Source organism: Triticum aestivum, chromosome 5A (genome assembly GCF_018294505.1).
Source record: "Triticum aestivum cultivar Chinese Spring chromosome 5A, IWGSC CS RefSeq v2.1, whole genome shotgun sequence".
NCBI classification, from domain to species: Eukaryota; Viridiplantae; Streptophyta; class Magnoliopsida; order Poales; family Poaceae; genus Triticum; species Triticum aestivum.
The window spans coordinates 239,932,585-239,949,870 of record NC_057806.1 but is presented as its reverse complement, the minus strand read 5'-3'; the positions used below and the strand labels follow the sequence as shown (position 1 = coordinate 239,949,870).

Sequence of the window (17,286 nt, the reverse complement as noted above, 5' to 3'; positions counted from 1 at the left end):
CTCGATAGGACTGAATGTAGCCAGGAGTTGTCTTAGGTTAGTCTAATGTGCCAAAACGTTAGTCAAACCACCTAGGTTGTGTTTGTTCTGGAGAGTTCAGCTAGTCCGAGTGATCTGGGTTATCCTACGTTTTATCCCTGTTTCGATCTTTTTTTCGACTATAGGGGTTTTGTAGCAGCCCAGCAGCATCCATGTGACAGAGAGTCATATTAAGGATATAATAATGCTTTCCCCTTGAACCCCTTGCAGAAAAAGTAGGAAAATGGACTGAAATTGTTGGATAAGTGGATTTGCAATATCTCAACAATTAGAACAGCGAATATTCCATCATCCAAACTAAGCTTCCTCAGATCCTAACCCATTGGTCATTATCGAGCCTCGTGACTCCGGCTGTGTTGATATCTTCGTATTACCTGTTATCATTCTATCTATCTGGTTATTGTTTTATGTGTTGGTTGGTATTTCACTATTTAAGTAGTATAGTTACTGATTCTATTGACTGAAGGATTGCTATTGCTGACATCTTCTGTGATGGAAGCCGAGGGAAAGGCCACCAAGAGATTCGGGTGGGTCGGCCTTCTATATTACCTAGTCGCCCGTTATGATATTCCTTTACGAGAATAGCCTACTTTCGCTTCTAAAGTGCCTTTTTTTGAACAACTCAATAGAACTTTTTTCTTTTTTCATATTATGTTATTTGCACTTTGGATTTTCCTCTCTCGCTCCTGGACTCTTGTTTAGCTTGTTAGAGGGAATGATCCGCCCGGGGATCCAGGTTTTTTCCTTCCTACGATGAAGGTGCCTTAAACCAAATGAATATCTCAAGCACTCGAGTAAGCTGTGGACGCACATTGAGGATGAAGGGAACGCGCTTCTGTCCTTCTGTCATTGGACTGATCATTTCTTTTGGCTTTCTAGGCCATAGATTAGTGAACTTTCTCTTCTAATGAAATAGATCTTTCAAGTTTTCGTATGAGTCTACTAGTCATAGGTTTCTATTTTGTTAGTTCTACCGGAGATAGGTATGGAAGCCACTATGAGTATATATCCAGGTATGCTTCTAACTTCACCTCATGCCATAAACGGAATCCCTATCATGAGCGCAACTGTATTTACAAGTTCAGTAGCCTGAGTGAGCTTTCTCCTCAATATGGATGTGGTGATTGTTCATAAACTCCTTGAAAATCAGACAGACTTATTATCAGTGCTCCAAGCTCCATGTGTTCTAGGGCTAAGACTACGTTGGTGTAGGCTCCCCTTATCCTTCCTCTGGCATTCGCCGATCGATTTCTAAATGAGTGGAATTTCGATTCTCTAACTGCTCAAATAGCAATGGTTTCCTGTTCCGCATTGACCCGAGGATTGGCGGCTTGGCTTAAAGAATATGGGATTCTCTTTCCGGTGGAAAATTGCATCTAAAAATGAGACTGAGACCTACTTTTCGAATTGTCAGAGGCTATGAGATCCACTTTCTTTTGGAAAGGAGAAGGGAGAAGCAGCATTTCAACTGTGTGAGGATGGACTCTAGACCCACTCATTCTAATTCTGTGATTGCAATTTCTCAAAATGGATCATAAAGTTGATCATGTTTACTAACTCACTCTCGAAGTAGAAGTACCGGACCAGGTAACCAGAAGATAAGGCCACTCGGCAAGACTGGACTAGTTTAACACGGCTATCTAGTGGAACACTATATATATAGGACTTGTAGAGCTTGAAAAAGCTTGTTTTGGTCTTTTTTTCTCTTTTCTGGGCACTGAACTTCATAGACAGACTTACCAACTGATGAGCCAAAGTAGCAAATTTCTTCTTCCTGGGAGGGGCAGACTCTACGTTGGTAGATCGAACTTTCATTTCTTCCTTCCATTTCATCTGTTCAAGTAGTCTCCTTTTCAAGTATATACGCTTTGATACCAGACTGGTGTGCATTCTATGCTTACCCAGCGAGCGAAGGAGCGAGCCAATTCCTCTGTTCCGGTAGAGCCCACACTGGATCACGGAACTCTCCAACTAGATTTTTATAGGGCTCATTTGGGGTGGAAAACGAATCGACATCTCGATGTGATACAGCCCTTATCCTAGCAGATCGGTACCCAGACCATATCCTTGGGCAGCTCGGATGTATCTATCTTTTCGTTCAGATCACATCATCTCGAGCGCGGAATCTTATTAGTGGATTAGAAGACTATGGTGACCCGTAGATCTTCAGATGTTGATTTGCAGAGCAGGGCCGGAATGCGGGGATTGCATTCTTCGAAAAGTATCATATCTTCTTTCCCTAGGGAGAAAGCAGAAACCAGAAACGAGTGGAGGTTCGATCTCTCATCCAAAGCAATTGGGGCTGGTGGAATCTTCCCCTATAGACTCCGAAAAATCATCGTGTACCTTTCCCCTATAGACTCCGAAAAAGCAGTGTGTACCTTTCCCTAAATCCTTCTCCCATGCATGCTATTCTTGTGTTTCGTGATTAGAAAAGACATGTTTCTTGTTTTCTTTGAGGTAATAAACGAGATGTATCCCTCTTTGCCTATCTTGATGTGGAATCTATCGTTGAGCACCCATCAATGCAGGTAGAAGGTGTTTTTTCTTAACTCTTTCCAGGCCTCAGCTTGATTGGACTTCGTCAGCTCTTGTCGTTCAGCTTCCTCTCTCCTCTCTCATCTTGTCTCTCCGTAGACGGCGTTAAAAAGTAAACAGACTTAAAGCGAAGTAGGTTCGATCCTTGTGTTCTATTATATGAAGTAGAAGAAGAAAGAGCCGGGGGATGGTCTTGGCACCCATGGGTTAATGGTGAAAGCGCTCAAGGAAATAGGGAATGGAATATTCAAATCGATCAGAAGTGCTATGCTTTATGTAATCAGGCTGAAGGCTAACATCTCGCGAGTAGGCCGAGCTAGGATAAGAATTCCAATCAAAAAAGAAGTATGAATTGGGCCCAAAATCACTACTTTACTACCTATGTCGCGTGTCGCGCCACCTAGTACGATAGACTTTTTGCGGGAAAAGAGCAGGTTTTGCCCCAACTTGGACCCAGGGAAACCAAAGAAGAGCTAGTTTCGCCCTGTTTAGTTAGCGGTGGATGAGCTGATTTCTTTTCACTCCTGTTTCAGAGATACAAAACAAAAGTAAAGTGTAGAACGCAATGTTTGAGCTCCAGGCTTTTACGATTCTTCCGATTGACTTCTCTTCTCTGCTCCTAGCTCCGAATGCCAGTATGTAGAGAAGTGACGGAAAGGGTTGTGCTCTTTCATTTGAGAAACTTCCAACCAAAATAGGAATGTTAGAATAGAATATTTAGATACAGGTCCCTTATGAATACTGTACTGAGTAAGATTCATTGAAGAAATGCTTCTCTGAAGCAATAAGTTTGTGGCACAAGCATAGTCTTCTGCTAACCTAGCCTTTCCCATCTTTCTATTAAAACGGATGTAGCTAACGTGAACTAAAAGCAAGCTCTTGTTCGAGGAAGTAGAAATTGTTAGTTGTTGCTAGCTTGAACTGAGTTGTTCCTGTTGGTGCTAGGGTTGCCAAGGGAGTTGTAGCGAGATGCTGCTAATGCAGCTATTTCTGATGTCCGGACGATGCAGCGGAAGTGAAAAGAAAAAGATATGATGCTTAGACCGTTCAAACAGGGATGATGAATTTCTAGATATAGGGTTTATTTGAATGTCTGGCCAAATGCTCACTTTCGTTATGCTTGTCCTGCAAAGCTGGATCTATGGTTCGGTTGCTTTGAATGTCTATTCCGCCTCTGACCCGGCCCTTACCTCTTTCTTGACTCGGTTTTTCGCAGGGGCATCGAATTCTTTGACAAAAGAAACGCCAGTTTCAAAAGGAATGGCACCGAAAGGTGTCAGATGATGATTGAACTGAACTATCTGAATCTGAAACCGCCGACCCGACTCGTGCTTTTTTGGACTCCGCTTTTGCAGGATCCTGTGAGGCATCGAATTCTTTGGCAAGTCTCTTCTTGCTAGTGTTTTACGCGTTTTATTCCTTCGCCCGACATGCTTTTGTGATAAAAGAATCATAGCAACATAGCGTGAGGTTCCATAGGTTGATGAGCCTGATCAGTCGTGTAAGCTATTTACTACAGCCGTCTTAGATGGCCCTAGGTATCCTCTTCGGCTTGATCTTTCCTTTGCTTCGATCGCCAACTTGCACTTCCTTATTCCACTATTGCGATATCTTTGTCCTGGACAAAGACCAAGAGCTGGTGCAGGTGAAAGAATAGCTTATGGGGCTGGAGTCAAAGGAGCTTTCATAGACATAGAAATCATAATAGAAAGAGCAGGCCTGCGAGCAGCGAGTGCCCTTTGTAAGTTGCGAGCCTGCCTTACGCCCCCCCCCCCCTTTCTTTTTTGAATTAGAAAGAAGGGGATGAATTAGAAAGAAAGAGATCGGGTTATTTATGATCGGAGAAAAGGAAGGGGCGTGGTTGATGTGTCACTGGGGAACCCGTAGGAAGGGGAGACGACCGTCCTCATTCACATCTGAAATCGCCAACATGAACACAAACGAAATCGTTTGAATTTCGTATAGAAAGAAAAAAAGGAAACAAGTAAAAAAGTGTGGTCCCCGGGGATAGGTACTTCGTCCGGCGCGGTATCATTGCTGAGCGATCGCTCGTTATCTGGAAATGGAATGTTAGTTTCAAATAGAGATTGTGTGGGTGTGAAGTGTACTGAAGATCGAGGTTTTTCTTCTTACTAACTTTGTCAAAGAGGCTAAAAAAACAATAAATGACCAACGAAACTTCGAGTGAGTAGGATAAGGAGGAGTAGTCGGAGGATCTGAGAAGGGAATTAGAGAAAAAAGAGCACCAGCTCAGTAATAACACCTAGGCTTTTGAATTAACTCTGCGATTTGGAAGACGGAGGAAATGAAAGTAGAAGAAGTTATCGAAACTCGGAACCACATGTTCAATCTTTTTTTAGCGGTTTCCCCAGAGATCTTTATCATTAACGCAACCTTCATTTTGCTCATTCATGGAGTTGTATTTAGTACCTCTAAGAAAGATGATTATCCACCGTTAGTTAGTAATGTGGGTTGGCTTGGATTACTTAGTGTTGCGCGCCTAGGAGGGCAGCGCGCTTGGGATGCGGAGGAGCTATTATCGCCCAGCTCCCTAACCTAATGCGGCCGGACCGCAGGGAACCTTAGCATGGGGGGACGTCCTAATCCTTTTGCCGCCGCAAGGCCGGCTAATCGTACGCAGCAGGAGCAAGGGAATTCCCCTGGTTCAGGAAGGCACATGAGTCCGAACGCTATTATGAATGTGCGACCGACACTACACTACGTAGGTACCTGTGCATGCAGGTGAGGCGTCGGTCGGTCCTAGAAACGGTGGCAGCTAGCGAGGAGTTAACGACCGGACGTGCTGCAACCTAGGGATCACCAGGCAGCTCTTTCGCTCTATAGGGATATCGGGGGGGGCGCATAGCACAATTCTTCTTGGAGGAGGGTTTTGGTTTGCCCAGGTGACTGATCCTGCCATAATATACTCCCGCCAATTCTATTGCACCGGCAACCAAAGTCGAACATACATACGACGATCTTCATGCGTGAAGGGACGGGAGGAAAGAAAGGGCGGTAGATGATAATGCAAAAGGGCGCCGCGTCTGGCTTGATAGTAAAGCCAAAGAAAGACGCCCCAAGACAAGATACAACTATTGGGAAGGGGACATGATCAATAGAACCTGGCTGGATCCGGGCTGGGATAGTGGTGCCCATTCCTAACCAGTTCTGAAAAGGTTCGCTCATGCTGGAGGTACTAACCACTTAGTGATCGGTCCGCTAGTTCACGCAAATCTGAAGAAGTTATCACGGACGAGCCACATGCAGGGAAACTTGCATGTGTGGTTCTGGCCGGGCTTTCCTTCGGTATCTAATAACCTTGCTTCTGCTCGCCGCTGGCGCACCTCTCCTAACTATTGCCCATTTATTCTGGAATAATTTTTTTAGGAGGGACAATTTTACATATTTGTGCCAAATCCTTCTATTATTAAGTACGGCTGGTACCATTTCGATGTGTTTCGATTTTTTCGAAAAAGAGAGGTTTGATGCTTCTGAATTCATTGTATTAATTCCACTTCCTACTCGCAGTATGCTCTTAATGATCCCGGCTCATGATTTAATTGCCATGTATTTAGCTATTGAGCTTCAAAGTTTATGTTTTTATGTGATCGCATCATCAAAAAGAAAGTCTGAATTTTCCACGGAAGCCGGCTCAAAATATTTGATCTTAGGTGCATTTCCCTCTGGTATTATTGTTCGGGTGCGACCGGACTACTACCGATCAATTTTTTGGAACTTATTTATAGACTTGTAGAGACCCTCTACGTAGTTGTAATTCTAGGGCAATCGATCCACTTTCCCCATAGCCCTAAGGCTGTGTCTCGATCTCCTATGTGCGAAAGATAAGATACGGGAGACGGGGTCCTATGGTATGGGTCTTCGACCCTTGGTCTAATTCCACGATGAGAGTCGGCATGGCGTAAAGTGAAGATTGGGGGGAATAGAGCGAAATCCCCGTCTGGGGTATTCCGAAGGTGTAACCTAGGCAACGAAAAAGGGGCCTGATACTTCAACTAAAGGAGCGACCTGTTGGTTCACCAAACCCCGACCCAGTGTCACACGTTCTCCAGGTCCGAAGGGATCCAGTGCCCAACTACCGACTCCTCCCGGAATTGCGTTATCGGAGCCGAGCCAAGAATAGCCGTTAGTGGACACCTACCACTTTTCACCGGTTAGAGACGCCCTCTTTAATACATTAAGAAAATATGTTCACAGGGGCCAGAAAGACTCGGTCATAGGAACTTAGACCACCTACGCGCTGGTAAACGAAAACCACCTCGACCGGATCTACCGAACGAAGAAGGCCGCCCCGTCGAAAGAATTAACACGCCAAAAGGGCCACCAGCTTTCCCCCCAAAAGGGGAGATCCGCTGCTTACTGCTCACGGAAACATCCGACCTTATGGTCAAGTCGTCCGCCTATCTTTCTGATCTCATTCGTTTTCTGATCGCATAAAAAGTCATGAGATCAAAAAAGAAATGTGAGAATGTAGTTACAGATGTAAAAAAAGTCAATATCTCGTTCTCTTGTTCTTAAATCATGAATTGGATGATGTGCGTTTCATCAAGTATGAACATATTGCATTTTTTGCTATGCAATTTCAGTACCGGATCGACGTCCATTTATTTCTGTGTCCTCATCCGCGTGTATGTCTGTGTTAGATAGGCTCTGGAAGGCCTTACTTTACTAACAGGTAGGGCACGTTACTTTTATTCTTTTTTTGCTACTTACCCGCATGTTTAGATTATTTACTTGCCCTTTCACTTTTTCTTCGGCTGTCACCAACTTTGTTCAATGCTAGTCCCTAACCCATGAATAAGGGCTCCGCTGGCTACCGGGTTCAGAGAAGTTTGTAAGCTCTTTCTCTTTTTTCGATTTTCGCCACCTCCTGTGTCTTTCCGTTTAAGGTCTTTAATTCGGCATTAGCTTCGTTAGAGAAAGCCATGCGTGAACTACAAAGCATGGGATCCTGAACACCACGAAAGAAAGCGTACTACTTTTCAATAAGGTCCGACTTCAGAGAGGAGAGACATGAACTTGTTTTAGGCGTAGAAAAGGCATACGGTATGAAAGATTGATTGAAAAGAGGTAGGGACTGGTCTCGCTGCTAAGGGAGAAGGAGACCTCTGTCGGAGCAAGCTAAAGAGCCCACTTTATATCGTCGATTTCAGGTAAGGCACTCGATCAAGCCTATACATCATCCTGATACATATCAACATTAGAAGTCTTTTTCGTTTTGTCAATATCCAACAGCTTAGCATAGTAATCGTTCCAGAACTCCTTAATAATACGTGCATTTTGCAAATATTTCTCATTCTCAATGCTATCATCATATGTCTCGGAACAATAAAATAGAACCTGCATACTTTTATTTGTTACCCTTACTAAACCGCAGTAAGGATACGAATACGACTGAAATAAACTACTAGAATCTAAATATAAGGAAAGGATCAGAATAAGTACTAATGCTCTGTATAATACTTTTCCCCGAGCGATGGTTTAGCGGATTCGGAATTGTAACCAAGCATCCTGGGTTCTATACCCGATTCAACACTAGAGCATGCAGCCGATCCTGGATACATAACTATATAAAGTGTGCAGTTTTGGATCTTTATTGGTAGCCAGTCTTTCACTTCTGCCTCTCCACTCCCATGCCTTTCTTGGTCGGACCAACCCAACCGGCGATTTCCGACAAGTCTTTCTTCTTAGAGCAAGAAGCGGAACCAAAATAAAGCTTTCTTTATTTTCATTTATGGATAACCAATCCATTTTCCAATATAGTTGGGAGATTTTACCCAAGAAATAGGTACATAAAATGAAAAGATCGGAACATGGGAATAGATCTTATACCAATACTGACTACCCATTTCCATTGTTGTGCTTTCTAAAATGGCATACCTATACAAGGGTTCAAGTTTTGATCGATATTTGCGGAGTGGATCATCCCTCTCGAAAACAAAGATTTGAAGTTGTCCATAATTTACTGAGTACTCGGTATAACTCACGCATTCGTGTACAAACAAGTGCAGACGAAGTAACACGAATATCTCCGGTAGTCAGTCTATTTCCATCAGCCGGCCGGTGGGAGCGAGAAGTATGGGATATGTCTGGTGTTTCTTCCATCAATCATCCGGATTTACGCCGTATATCAACAGATTATGGTTTCGAGGGTCATCCATTACGAAAAGACTTTCCTCTGAGTGGATATGTGGAAGTACGCTATGATGATCCAGAGAAACATGTGGTTTTTGAACCCATTGAGATGACCCAAGAATTTCGCTATTTCGATTTTGCTAGTCCTTGGGAACAGCGTAGCAACGGATAATTCCGAATCTACATAGGTCTAGTCCAGGAGACAAATCAATAAGAAATGCTATTTGCTTCTTAAGAAGAAGAACTTTTTTGAAATTAAAGAGTTTCCACGGGCGTCGGATATCATTTCTTCAAATAAGGAAAAAGTGTTATCGAAGGATTTCCTTCCATTCTTCCTAGTATGGAAGAAGTAAAGAAAAAGTACTGCGTCTCGATCTATACAAAAGGGCACTGGTTTTTTATTTCGGTTTCATTGATAGCAGAAGAGTACGCTAGCTAGCGGAGCCTGAAAACGCTTGCTTGCGCCCCACCCCTACGGAAACTATTGCCTATGCTTGCTGCTCGCTCAGTGTCAGTAGAAGGGAAGAAAAGATGGTCACTCCTTTTAGGAACATGGCGAGCCTTACTTACGACTGTTGCACTTCACTCGCTGCTCGTTCATTCACTTGCTCTTGAACTCGCTGCTTCGCCAGAAGCGACTAGTCGCCTCCTTTCCTCCGCCGAAAGATGCTTAGCCAGAAGCGACGAAGGAGGGGAGCTGGGGAAGGCCGACGATGGCAATGAGGGGGAAGCTGTCGTAGAAGCTTTTCCCCTTGCTTTACATAAATTGTTATGAACTTACTAAATGACCTTATTTATTCTCCCGGAACGCTAGCAAATCTAATAGTTCCATCTGCTCTTCTTAACTTAAGAACGAAGGCCGCCATCCTTCTTATTCAGGAACCCTTTGTTTGAGGAGGGCGTATCCCCGGGAAGGGGAGAGTGGCCGAGCGGTCAAAAGCGACAGACTGTAAATCTGTTGAAGGTTTTCTACGTAGGTTCGAATCCTGCCTCTCCCACTTGTTGTAGACTTAAGAGAAGAGAAAGTAGGCGGAAGCCTAGGAGGGCCAACCGAGCGAAGCTCTTTTTTTTGCCGTGCCGTGAAGTGCAATTTTCTCGTATGGTTTTTAGAGAGATTGTCGAAAAAAGACGATCTATAGAGATTCCCCATCTATATCCAATCGAGAATAGAAGCGAGTCGCTTCCGGCATCGGCTTGTAGTCTCTGCAGTCGGCACACGCACGCGCCCGCCATCATGCCTCCTTGGTTCGGGACGAAGCCAAGCGAGACATACGATAGACGAAGGAAGCGCCCACCCAACAGGAGGGCTAAAACCTGTAGTTTTGAAGTTGCAAACTCCAACTTCGAAGCTGGAGTGCTTTAGCCCTTTTTTAAGCAAGAATCACCGTCTTGAGCGCCTTGCGCGCTCAAGAACAAGCAAGGGATGAGCGCTTTGTTGCTAAAGCGGATACGTTTTTTTGCTGGGGAAGGCTAGTTTGATCGAGGATTGGAGAGGAGGGAGAGGTGGAATAAAAAGCTCGGGATGGATTTTGGAGTCTTTGTGCGAGCCGTATGCAGTGAGAGTCGCACGTACGGTAAGGAGGGGGGTTCGCGTCTATACGTGTAGTGTGGTGGTTGGGCCTACCCACCCTATTTGTTCCATGATCTATGGGTCTACTGGAGCTACCCACTTCGATCAATTAGCCAAGATTTTGACCGGATACGAAATCACTGGTGCTCGATCTAGTGGTATTTTTATGGGGATTCTTTTTATCGCTGTAGGATTCCTATTCAAGATTACTGCAGTTCCTTTTCGGGCGGTTGTAGGACGGACGACCCCCTATAGGTAGTAGGGTAGGGTGGGTGGTACCGCTCAGATAGCGGCCAATCCTCCAAACTGCGCGCGGGCCGGGCTTAGAGCGCGTGAAACCCATCACTACCTCGTAAGGGCGTTGAGACCATAGCATGTTACACAAAAGCGCCGCTTTCTCAGGAGTGTTGTCACACAGCTGCCCGACTAGAAGAGCTACTCGCTCTGTAGTGTTGTCACACAAGATAAGCACGCCGCCCGCCTGCTGGCCGGGCGAATCGAAGTTATCTTACGGCCAACTGTCCACCCAGTCAAGTGCAAAAAACACAGTGGAATCACGCAACGCACGCTGCTGGTGTGCTTCCTGCCCACGAGGAAAGAAGAGCGACAAGGTTCAGATTTAACTGTTTGCAGCATGGGAGCTGATTACCCAAAAAATCCCTGGGAAAAAAGAAAATATATCTCGGTAACGAAAACCATAAGAGGCTGTATTGGCGAGATCCAAGGGTTCACAGCAGCCCAAAAGAAAAACCGCCTGGAAGTCCGAGGACCTTTAGTACTGTACCGAACCAGCAGCCTTCGCGCCAAGCGATGACCGCCCTTGTCCCTTTCCTTTTTCCATTCAGCCTACTTCTTAGCTTTGTTCCGTCAGTCTAAGGCAAAGCTTAAGTGGTTTGCCTACCTTACTCACTTGATGAAAGGGAACGAACTTTGTTTCCTTGGCGGCTTTATGGATGGATTCAGTCAGAAAAAACTCCTTCCTTTTGAAAAAAGTGACGCTTTGTGTCTTCGCTTCCGAGGGTTAGGGTATAGGCCGTTTCGAGCATGCTTTCACTTTTTCTCCCGGCTTTCTACAACTTTCGCTTTAGCTTCCAAAGGCGACCCAATGACCTTTCCGGAATTGGAAGTATTCGTCGCCCTACCCTAAGAAAGAAGTCACTATAAAACTGCTTGCCCTCCAGAAGTACCAAAGGTGCGCGGAGCCCGGTGAAAATGAATATGTTTTCTACTGAAAGAAGCCTGCCTATTGACTAATATTCGTCTTTAGAATGAAAGTAGCTATGAAGCCCAATCTACTGTCGATTCAAAAGGGGGCATAGTCATATGGGTGGGGTGTTTGTGGGGAGCTGCCTTGGATATGAGGAATTCCTTCAATCTAAAAAAAAAGAACAAAGAAAAAGTCCGTGACGAAGATCTTTCTTTTCTATCAATAGATAGGAATGAGTGTTCGTTATAGGGGATAGGATCCATCTGCTCTCTCTCTCTCTCTCTCTCTCTCTATTTTCTTTGATGCAATTTAGAGAGAAAGAGCAGTGCGAATTAGAAAAAAAGAGAATCGGGAGATGATTCCAAAATAGATACATAGACATCTAAAGTAAAGGAATGTATATATTATTCCTATATATATCATCTATCTATGAAAAAAGTAAACAGAGTTTGTTTTTGGGTTCCCCGAAGCCCCGAATGGATTGGATCGTTTCTGCTTCTGCCAACGAAATGAAGGCCTAGCCCCTTCCGAATGCTTCTCCGATCCTGAAGTTCTCGCGAAGAGAATAAGATGCAGCTCCCCCTCCCTCTGTCTTTTTCCGCTTTGCTAATCTTCCCCTCTAACGCGGGCCGGGCTTAGGCGGGCGCGGGAGGAAGAAAGAAAGTCGAAGAGCGTCTTCTCCTTTGTCCTTTTTTCAGTGCAACACAGGAAAGCACCCTCTTTTTGTAATCCCTGCAGCTTCCCAGAGGCTTGCTTTTTTTATTGAACGCATGGCGTAGCTAGGACCCCTCCAATCATGTTTGAGCCTATGTTCACCCGGGGCCAAAAAAGGAGAATTCCGGAATGCCTGCCGACGTTCAGATAAGGTGCATATCCCTTACCACTAAAGGAAAGGCTCGACGAAGGGGGGGATATTAGCTGGGTAAGGAAAACGCTTTCGGAGATTGAGATGTCGATTTGTTTTTCATCGAAAAGGAAGAAGGCCGAGGGGATAGCAGCCTTCCTTCGGGCTTTGCCTGTCGACGTTCTAATAAAGAATTCCGGCTCGGCCCGGGAAAGCGCTGGCAACAACATAAAGAAAGGGGTCCATGTAGCTGCTGCGCCCGCCCACTGAGCAGCAGGTTCGGCATCTACTACAAAAGAGAGAATCCACTTCAGATAACCACGTCTCTGCTAGGCAGCGTGTGGAATGGCCGAGAGCGGACCAAATGGATATATAATCCAAGCCGAGAGTGGAGTTACGTGAACAGCCGTCTGATGGAAAACAACTTTCACGTTCGATTCAGAGAGCACTTTTTTCGTTGAGAATAAGTCCTTCCCTTTTGTGTGAATTCCCCAGCGGCGAATTAACAACTTGTGGGGCCCTATCTATTCAATCTCTCGAGCCCCAAGAAAACCCCCCTCTCCCTCGGACTCAATCTCTCTTTTGACTCTATATATGTGGGCACCTGATATCTATGAGGGTTCACCCACCCCGGTGACAGCATTCCTTTCTATTGCGCCTAAAATCTCTATTTCTGCAAATATGTCACGTGTTTCTATTGTTGCTTCCTATGGGGGTACATTACAACAAATCTTCTTTTTCTGCAGCATTGCTTCTATGATCTTAGGAGCACTGGCTGCCATGGCCCAAACGAAAGTCAAAAGACCTCTAGCTCATAGTTCGATTGGACATGTAGGTTATATTCGTACTGGTTTCTCATGTGGAACCATAGAAGGAATTCAATCACTACTAATTGGTATATTTATTTATGCATCAATGACGATAGATGCATTCGCCATAGTTCCAGCATTACGGCAAACCCGTGTCAAATATATAGTGGATTTGGGCGCTCTAGCCAAAATGAATCCTATTTCGGCTATGACCTTCTCCATTACAATGTTCTCATACGCAGGAATACCCCCGTTAGCCGGCTTTTGTAGCAAATTCTATTTGTTCTTCGCCGCTGTGGGTTGTGGGGCTTACTTCCTAGCCCCAGTGGGAGTAGTGACTAGCGTTATAGGTCGTTGGGCGGCAGGAAGGTTGCCATGAGTAAGGTTGGGAGACCGAAGGCAGTTTTCCGTGCACCAGACACGTAGCTTACCGAATCAGTTGCAACACAGATGGGAATGCATGCTACGAAAGACACGGTCGAGTCTGATACATCAACCGTTGACTCCATATCCTTGTACGAGTCCACAATCACTACACGAGATGAACCTGGGTTTGGTGAATGGAAGTTGGCCTTAGGTGTAATAGGACTCCCAGTTACTGTGTGCGATCGTATACTGAGGTGCTCCCCGTCGGTTGTTGGAACGACGCGAGCCGGGCCGGGCCTCGATTCCTTTCAAAAAGATGAAGGGACAGAGGTGACTAATTCCCCATCTCATTTGGGGCGGAAAACGAATCGACATCTCGATGTGATACAGCCCTTTCCATTTTCGTTGGGAAAGAACGGCGAAGTCCATCCGAACCCTCCAATGATGAAATAAGAGGAGAGCAAAGCGCCAATGGCGTGCGAAGCGCATGCGGAAGGGGCACGAAGAAATAAAGAAGTGTGGGGGAGAAGCAGCCGAGCTCATTCCCTTCGCTTCCTGGGCCCAAAGCAGTGCTTTGTTTCCTGGCCAAATCAAGGATTTGGGGCTGATTGCAAAAGATATCTGAATAGAAAGATAGATCCATCTATCTATCCAGATATCTAAAAAAGAATCGATTTCGATTTCATGAAACCTTTGATTCAAAGAACTGCGCTTAGCCCCCCCACTCATGAAACGGCTCTGCTGCAATGGATGGCAGAGGGTCCGTAGTACCCGAAGCACTGGAGTGATCTAGTAGCCGGGAAGGGGCCTAGAAGTGCCTACTACTACACCACACTACACTTGGCTCTACACATTTACAGAGCTTACCCATGTCCAGTGTCTGGCAGAACGTTGGGGGCTTCAATCGTCGACTCGTTATCCCCATCTCAGCCCAGGCTAACGGAGCCTGACTTATTCAGGGGAGAGAGTGGAGCCTATCGAAGCACTCTTGAGAGTAAGATCCTTGGCTCCTCTTCATTCTCTACAGGGGTCTCTGCCCACATGGAAGCGGGGCAGAGATGGATAAGATCAAACACGGGAATAAGAAGCATTTGAAATGCCTTTTTGATCATTTTGATAGAGGGGGACGGATAAAGTGGGCAAAACAGACTCACATTTTTCAATCGAAAAGATGGGTTCCTTTTTCGTCTCGACAAAGAAAGAATCATCTTGAAAACGCTCCTAACCCCTTCGTAGGGCCGTGTATAGTAAGTGATCCGAACCTGCCCGGAGCGAGCCCCCCTTAGAGGCAAGTGAAGTTGGTGAGCCGTATGATGGGCAACTATCTCCTGCGGTTCGGAGAGGACTCAGCTGTTAGTTAGTACCCCCTTGGTTTCGGGGTGGACCCTTTCACTCTATTTTATTATATATGCTTAGCGAAAAGAATGTTTTTTGATAGACCTAGGACATGGATTCTATATGAACCAATGGATCGTGACAAGTCGTTACTACTAGCAATGACTTCCTCTTTCATTACTTCATCCTTTCCATATCCCTCTCCCTTGTTCGATCTTACTCATCAAATGGCACTCAGTTCATATCTGTAAGTTCGTTCGATCATTGACAAGGTTCAAAGAAAGGGTGGGCCATTCACCATGAAGGCTAAAAGCGAGATAGGCTTTACTGGACATTTTCGCTTACAAAGGCGAAGACAATTCCGCGTTTTTTCAGCCGATTCTCCGAAATTTAAGACAATTATCCTCACTCAAACTTCAAAAAGTCCTTTTTTCTGATGTAAATTCTGTCTGTCTCCTTTGTCCTTCCTAACACTTGTCTAGTCTCCGATTAAAGGATTGATACGGGTGTGCTTCCTTGCAGAGGGTTGTTTTAGACACCTACCCACCAGAAACTTCGCTTTGCCACCCAGGTATAACCAAAGCCTTCCACAAAGGAATATTTACTACTGGGTCCATCACGTGTCCAGATACCGGTGCATCCCTTGCCGTTTCCCCATCGGCTGAAGTTGGATCAAAGTCCCCGGACGCGAATGCTCATTATAGAAAGAACTAGGCCTACTTAGGTAAACAGGCACCCCATCACTACCGTAGTAGTTGAAATCTCTAACTTAGGTGTGTTTGCCCATTACTTCTACCCATCTACGCGATTCTGAGATCCAGCCATTGGAACTGAGAGATCTCCGCTGTTTGACCTACTCAAGTAGGCTTTCTATTGAATATCCACCCATGGTAATTGCTTGACTGGTAGAAGCACCAAGCTTTGGTACTATAGTCGTACTCGAGACCCTATTGAGCTGCTTAGTCTTCTCCTTTCTTTGGCTGGTGAAGGGACGGTGGACTTGTTGTTTCATTGCTCTGGCGCTCTGATCTTGATATTGATTGCCAACTCGGATAGAGGAAGTAAGTTGTTCTGTTTGGGCCATCGTTCTCTGTTCTATTGGATTTGACACTTTTTCTAATCTCCCTCTGCCTGTTTTTGAGCTCAATAAAAGAGAAAGTTTCATGCCAGTATGGGCGAAAACCATCAATTTTCACATTCCCCTAATAAATGGGTGTTTTTGAGGTCCTTTTTCTGATCAGTTTCATGCCAGTATGGGGTCAAAGTATACAAAAATCACATTCTCCCCGTAGAACGCTGTTTTTAGAGCTCTCCTTTTTTGGAAACTTTCATTGTGCATAGTCCGAAAACCAATAGAAATCCCACTGGCAAGGGTGTTGTGCCGGTTGCCGACCAGGCGATCGACCAGCTTCCGACCAGAAGCGTTGGTCCAGTGAGGTGAGCCACGACCAGAACAGAGCTGTTACAAAGGAAGCCCACTCCCTTATGTTCTGATGGGAAATAGGACTAGGATCTGTAATAGTTGTATCTGCTTTCCTTTGGTTTGCATGGGCACGTGATACATTCCTAGCATGACGTTGGAACAAGCAAGGACCCAGCGTGATCCAGAGGGCAAGCCCATCCCGGGTAACTTTGTATCCTGACCCAAGCCGGAAGTTTGTCGAACTTGTAGTCTAGGACATTGGTAGGGATCCGCATGGGCACGCTGAACAATCCGATGGCCACCGACAACACGAAACATCGGCCCCGCTCGTAGCGCTTGCCGATCATCCCTATCTCTACCGGGCCCGTATTCCCCGCCTCGCTGATACTTATTCATTTCTTTGAATCGATAAAGATGGGTATCCATGCCTCTTAGTTCCGGGGAGATACTGGTTATGCCAGTGTGGACAAGTTCAAATGGAGCATGTTATCCCTCTTTCCACTAGATTTTCAACACTTTCCCTCTTTCTGGTTATGCTAGTGTTATGCCAGTGTCTTTTGTTTAATTACATTCCTACTAAACTTATGCGGGTGTCATAATGTATAAATTCATAATGTAGATCACTACATAATGTATATTGATTCATAATGTATAGATTCATAATTTATACAACTTCTAATGCCAGTGTTATGCCAGTGTTACTTACTAATGAATGAAAGACACTGGTTATACTCAATCTATGATGGATGTAAAATCGTTTTCCACTAGATTTTTATAGGGGTCGGGAGGGAAAAGATATGTTGTTTTCTATCAGTCCCAAGCGGATACTCCCCAGCTTCCACGGTCCGCTTACCGAGGAAGAGATGCGGGAGGACCCAGGGCCAGAGCAAGTTGGGTTGGGGTATAGAGCCGTAAGCGCGGTGGGGGTGACAGAGGATGTGCTCGTACGGTTCATAGTTGGGTATGATATTCTCGTGGATTGTTGGGAACGTCCTCTATATT

General features: G+C 45.2%; 2 protein-coding genes and 1 non-coding gene across 3 annotated transcripts; all 3 read left to right on the top strand.

Annotated features, from left to right (window-relative positions):
• Positions 1 to 8,330: 8,330 nt before the first annotated feature.
• Positions 8,331 to 8,933, top strand: LOC123102878 (NADH dehydrogenase [ubiquinone] iron-sulfur protein 3-like). The gene has a single exon (XM_044524338.1). The coding sequence runs from the start codon at positions 8,393 to 8,395 to the stop codon at positions 8,900 to 8,902; it is 510 nt and encodes a 169-aa protein (XP_044380273.1). The 5' UTR covers positions 8,331 to 8,392; the 3' UTR covers positions 8,903 to 8,933.
• A 712-nt stretch (positions 8,934 to 9,645) lies between these two features.
• TRNAY-GUA (transfer RNA tyrosine (anticodon GUA)) lies at positions 9,646 to 9,728 on the top strand. Its single transcript has one exon. It is a non-coding gene; the product is annotated as a tRNA-Tyr (tRNA).
• A 546-nt stretch (positions 9,729 to 10,274) lies between these two features.
• On the top strand, positions 10,275 to 15,152 carry LOC123102877 (NADH-ubiquinone oxidoreductase chain 2-like). The gene is made up of 2 exons (XM_044524337.1): positions 10,275 to 10,524; positions 12,944 to 15,152. Exons 1-2 carry the CDS (start codon positions 10,371 to 10,373, stop codon positions 13,537 to 13,539), a joined length of 750 nt encoding a protein of 249 aa, XP_044380272.1. The 5' UTR covers positions 10,275 to 10,370; the 3' UTR covers positions 13,540 to 15,152.
• Positions 15,153 to 17,286: the final 2,134 nt, after the last annotated feature.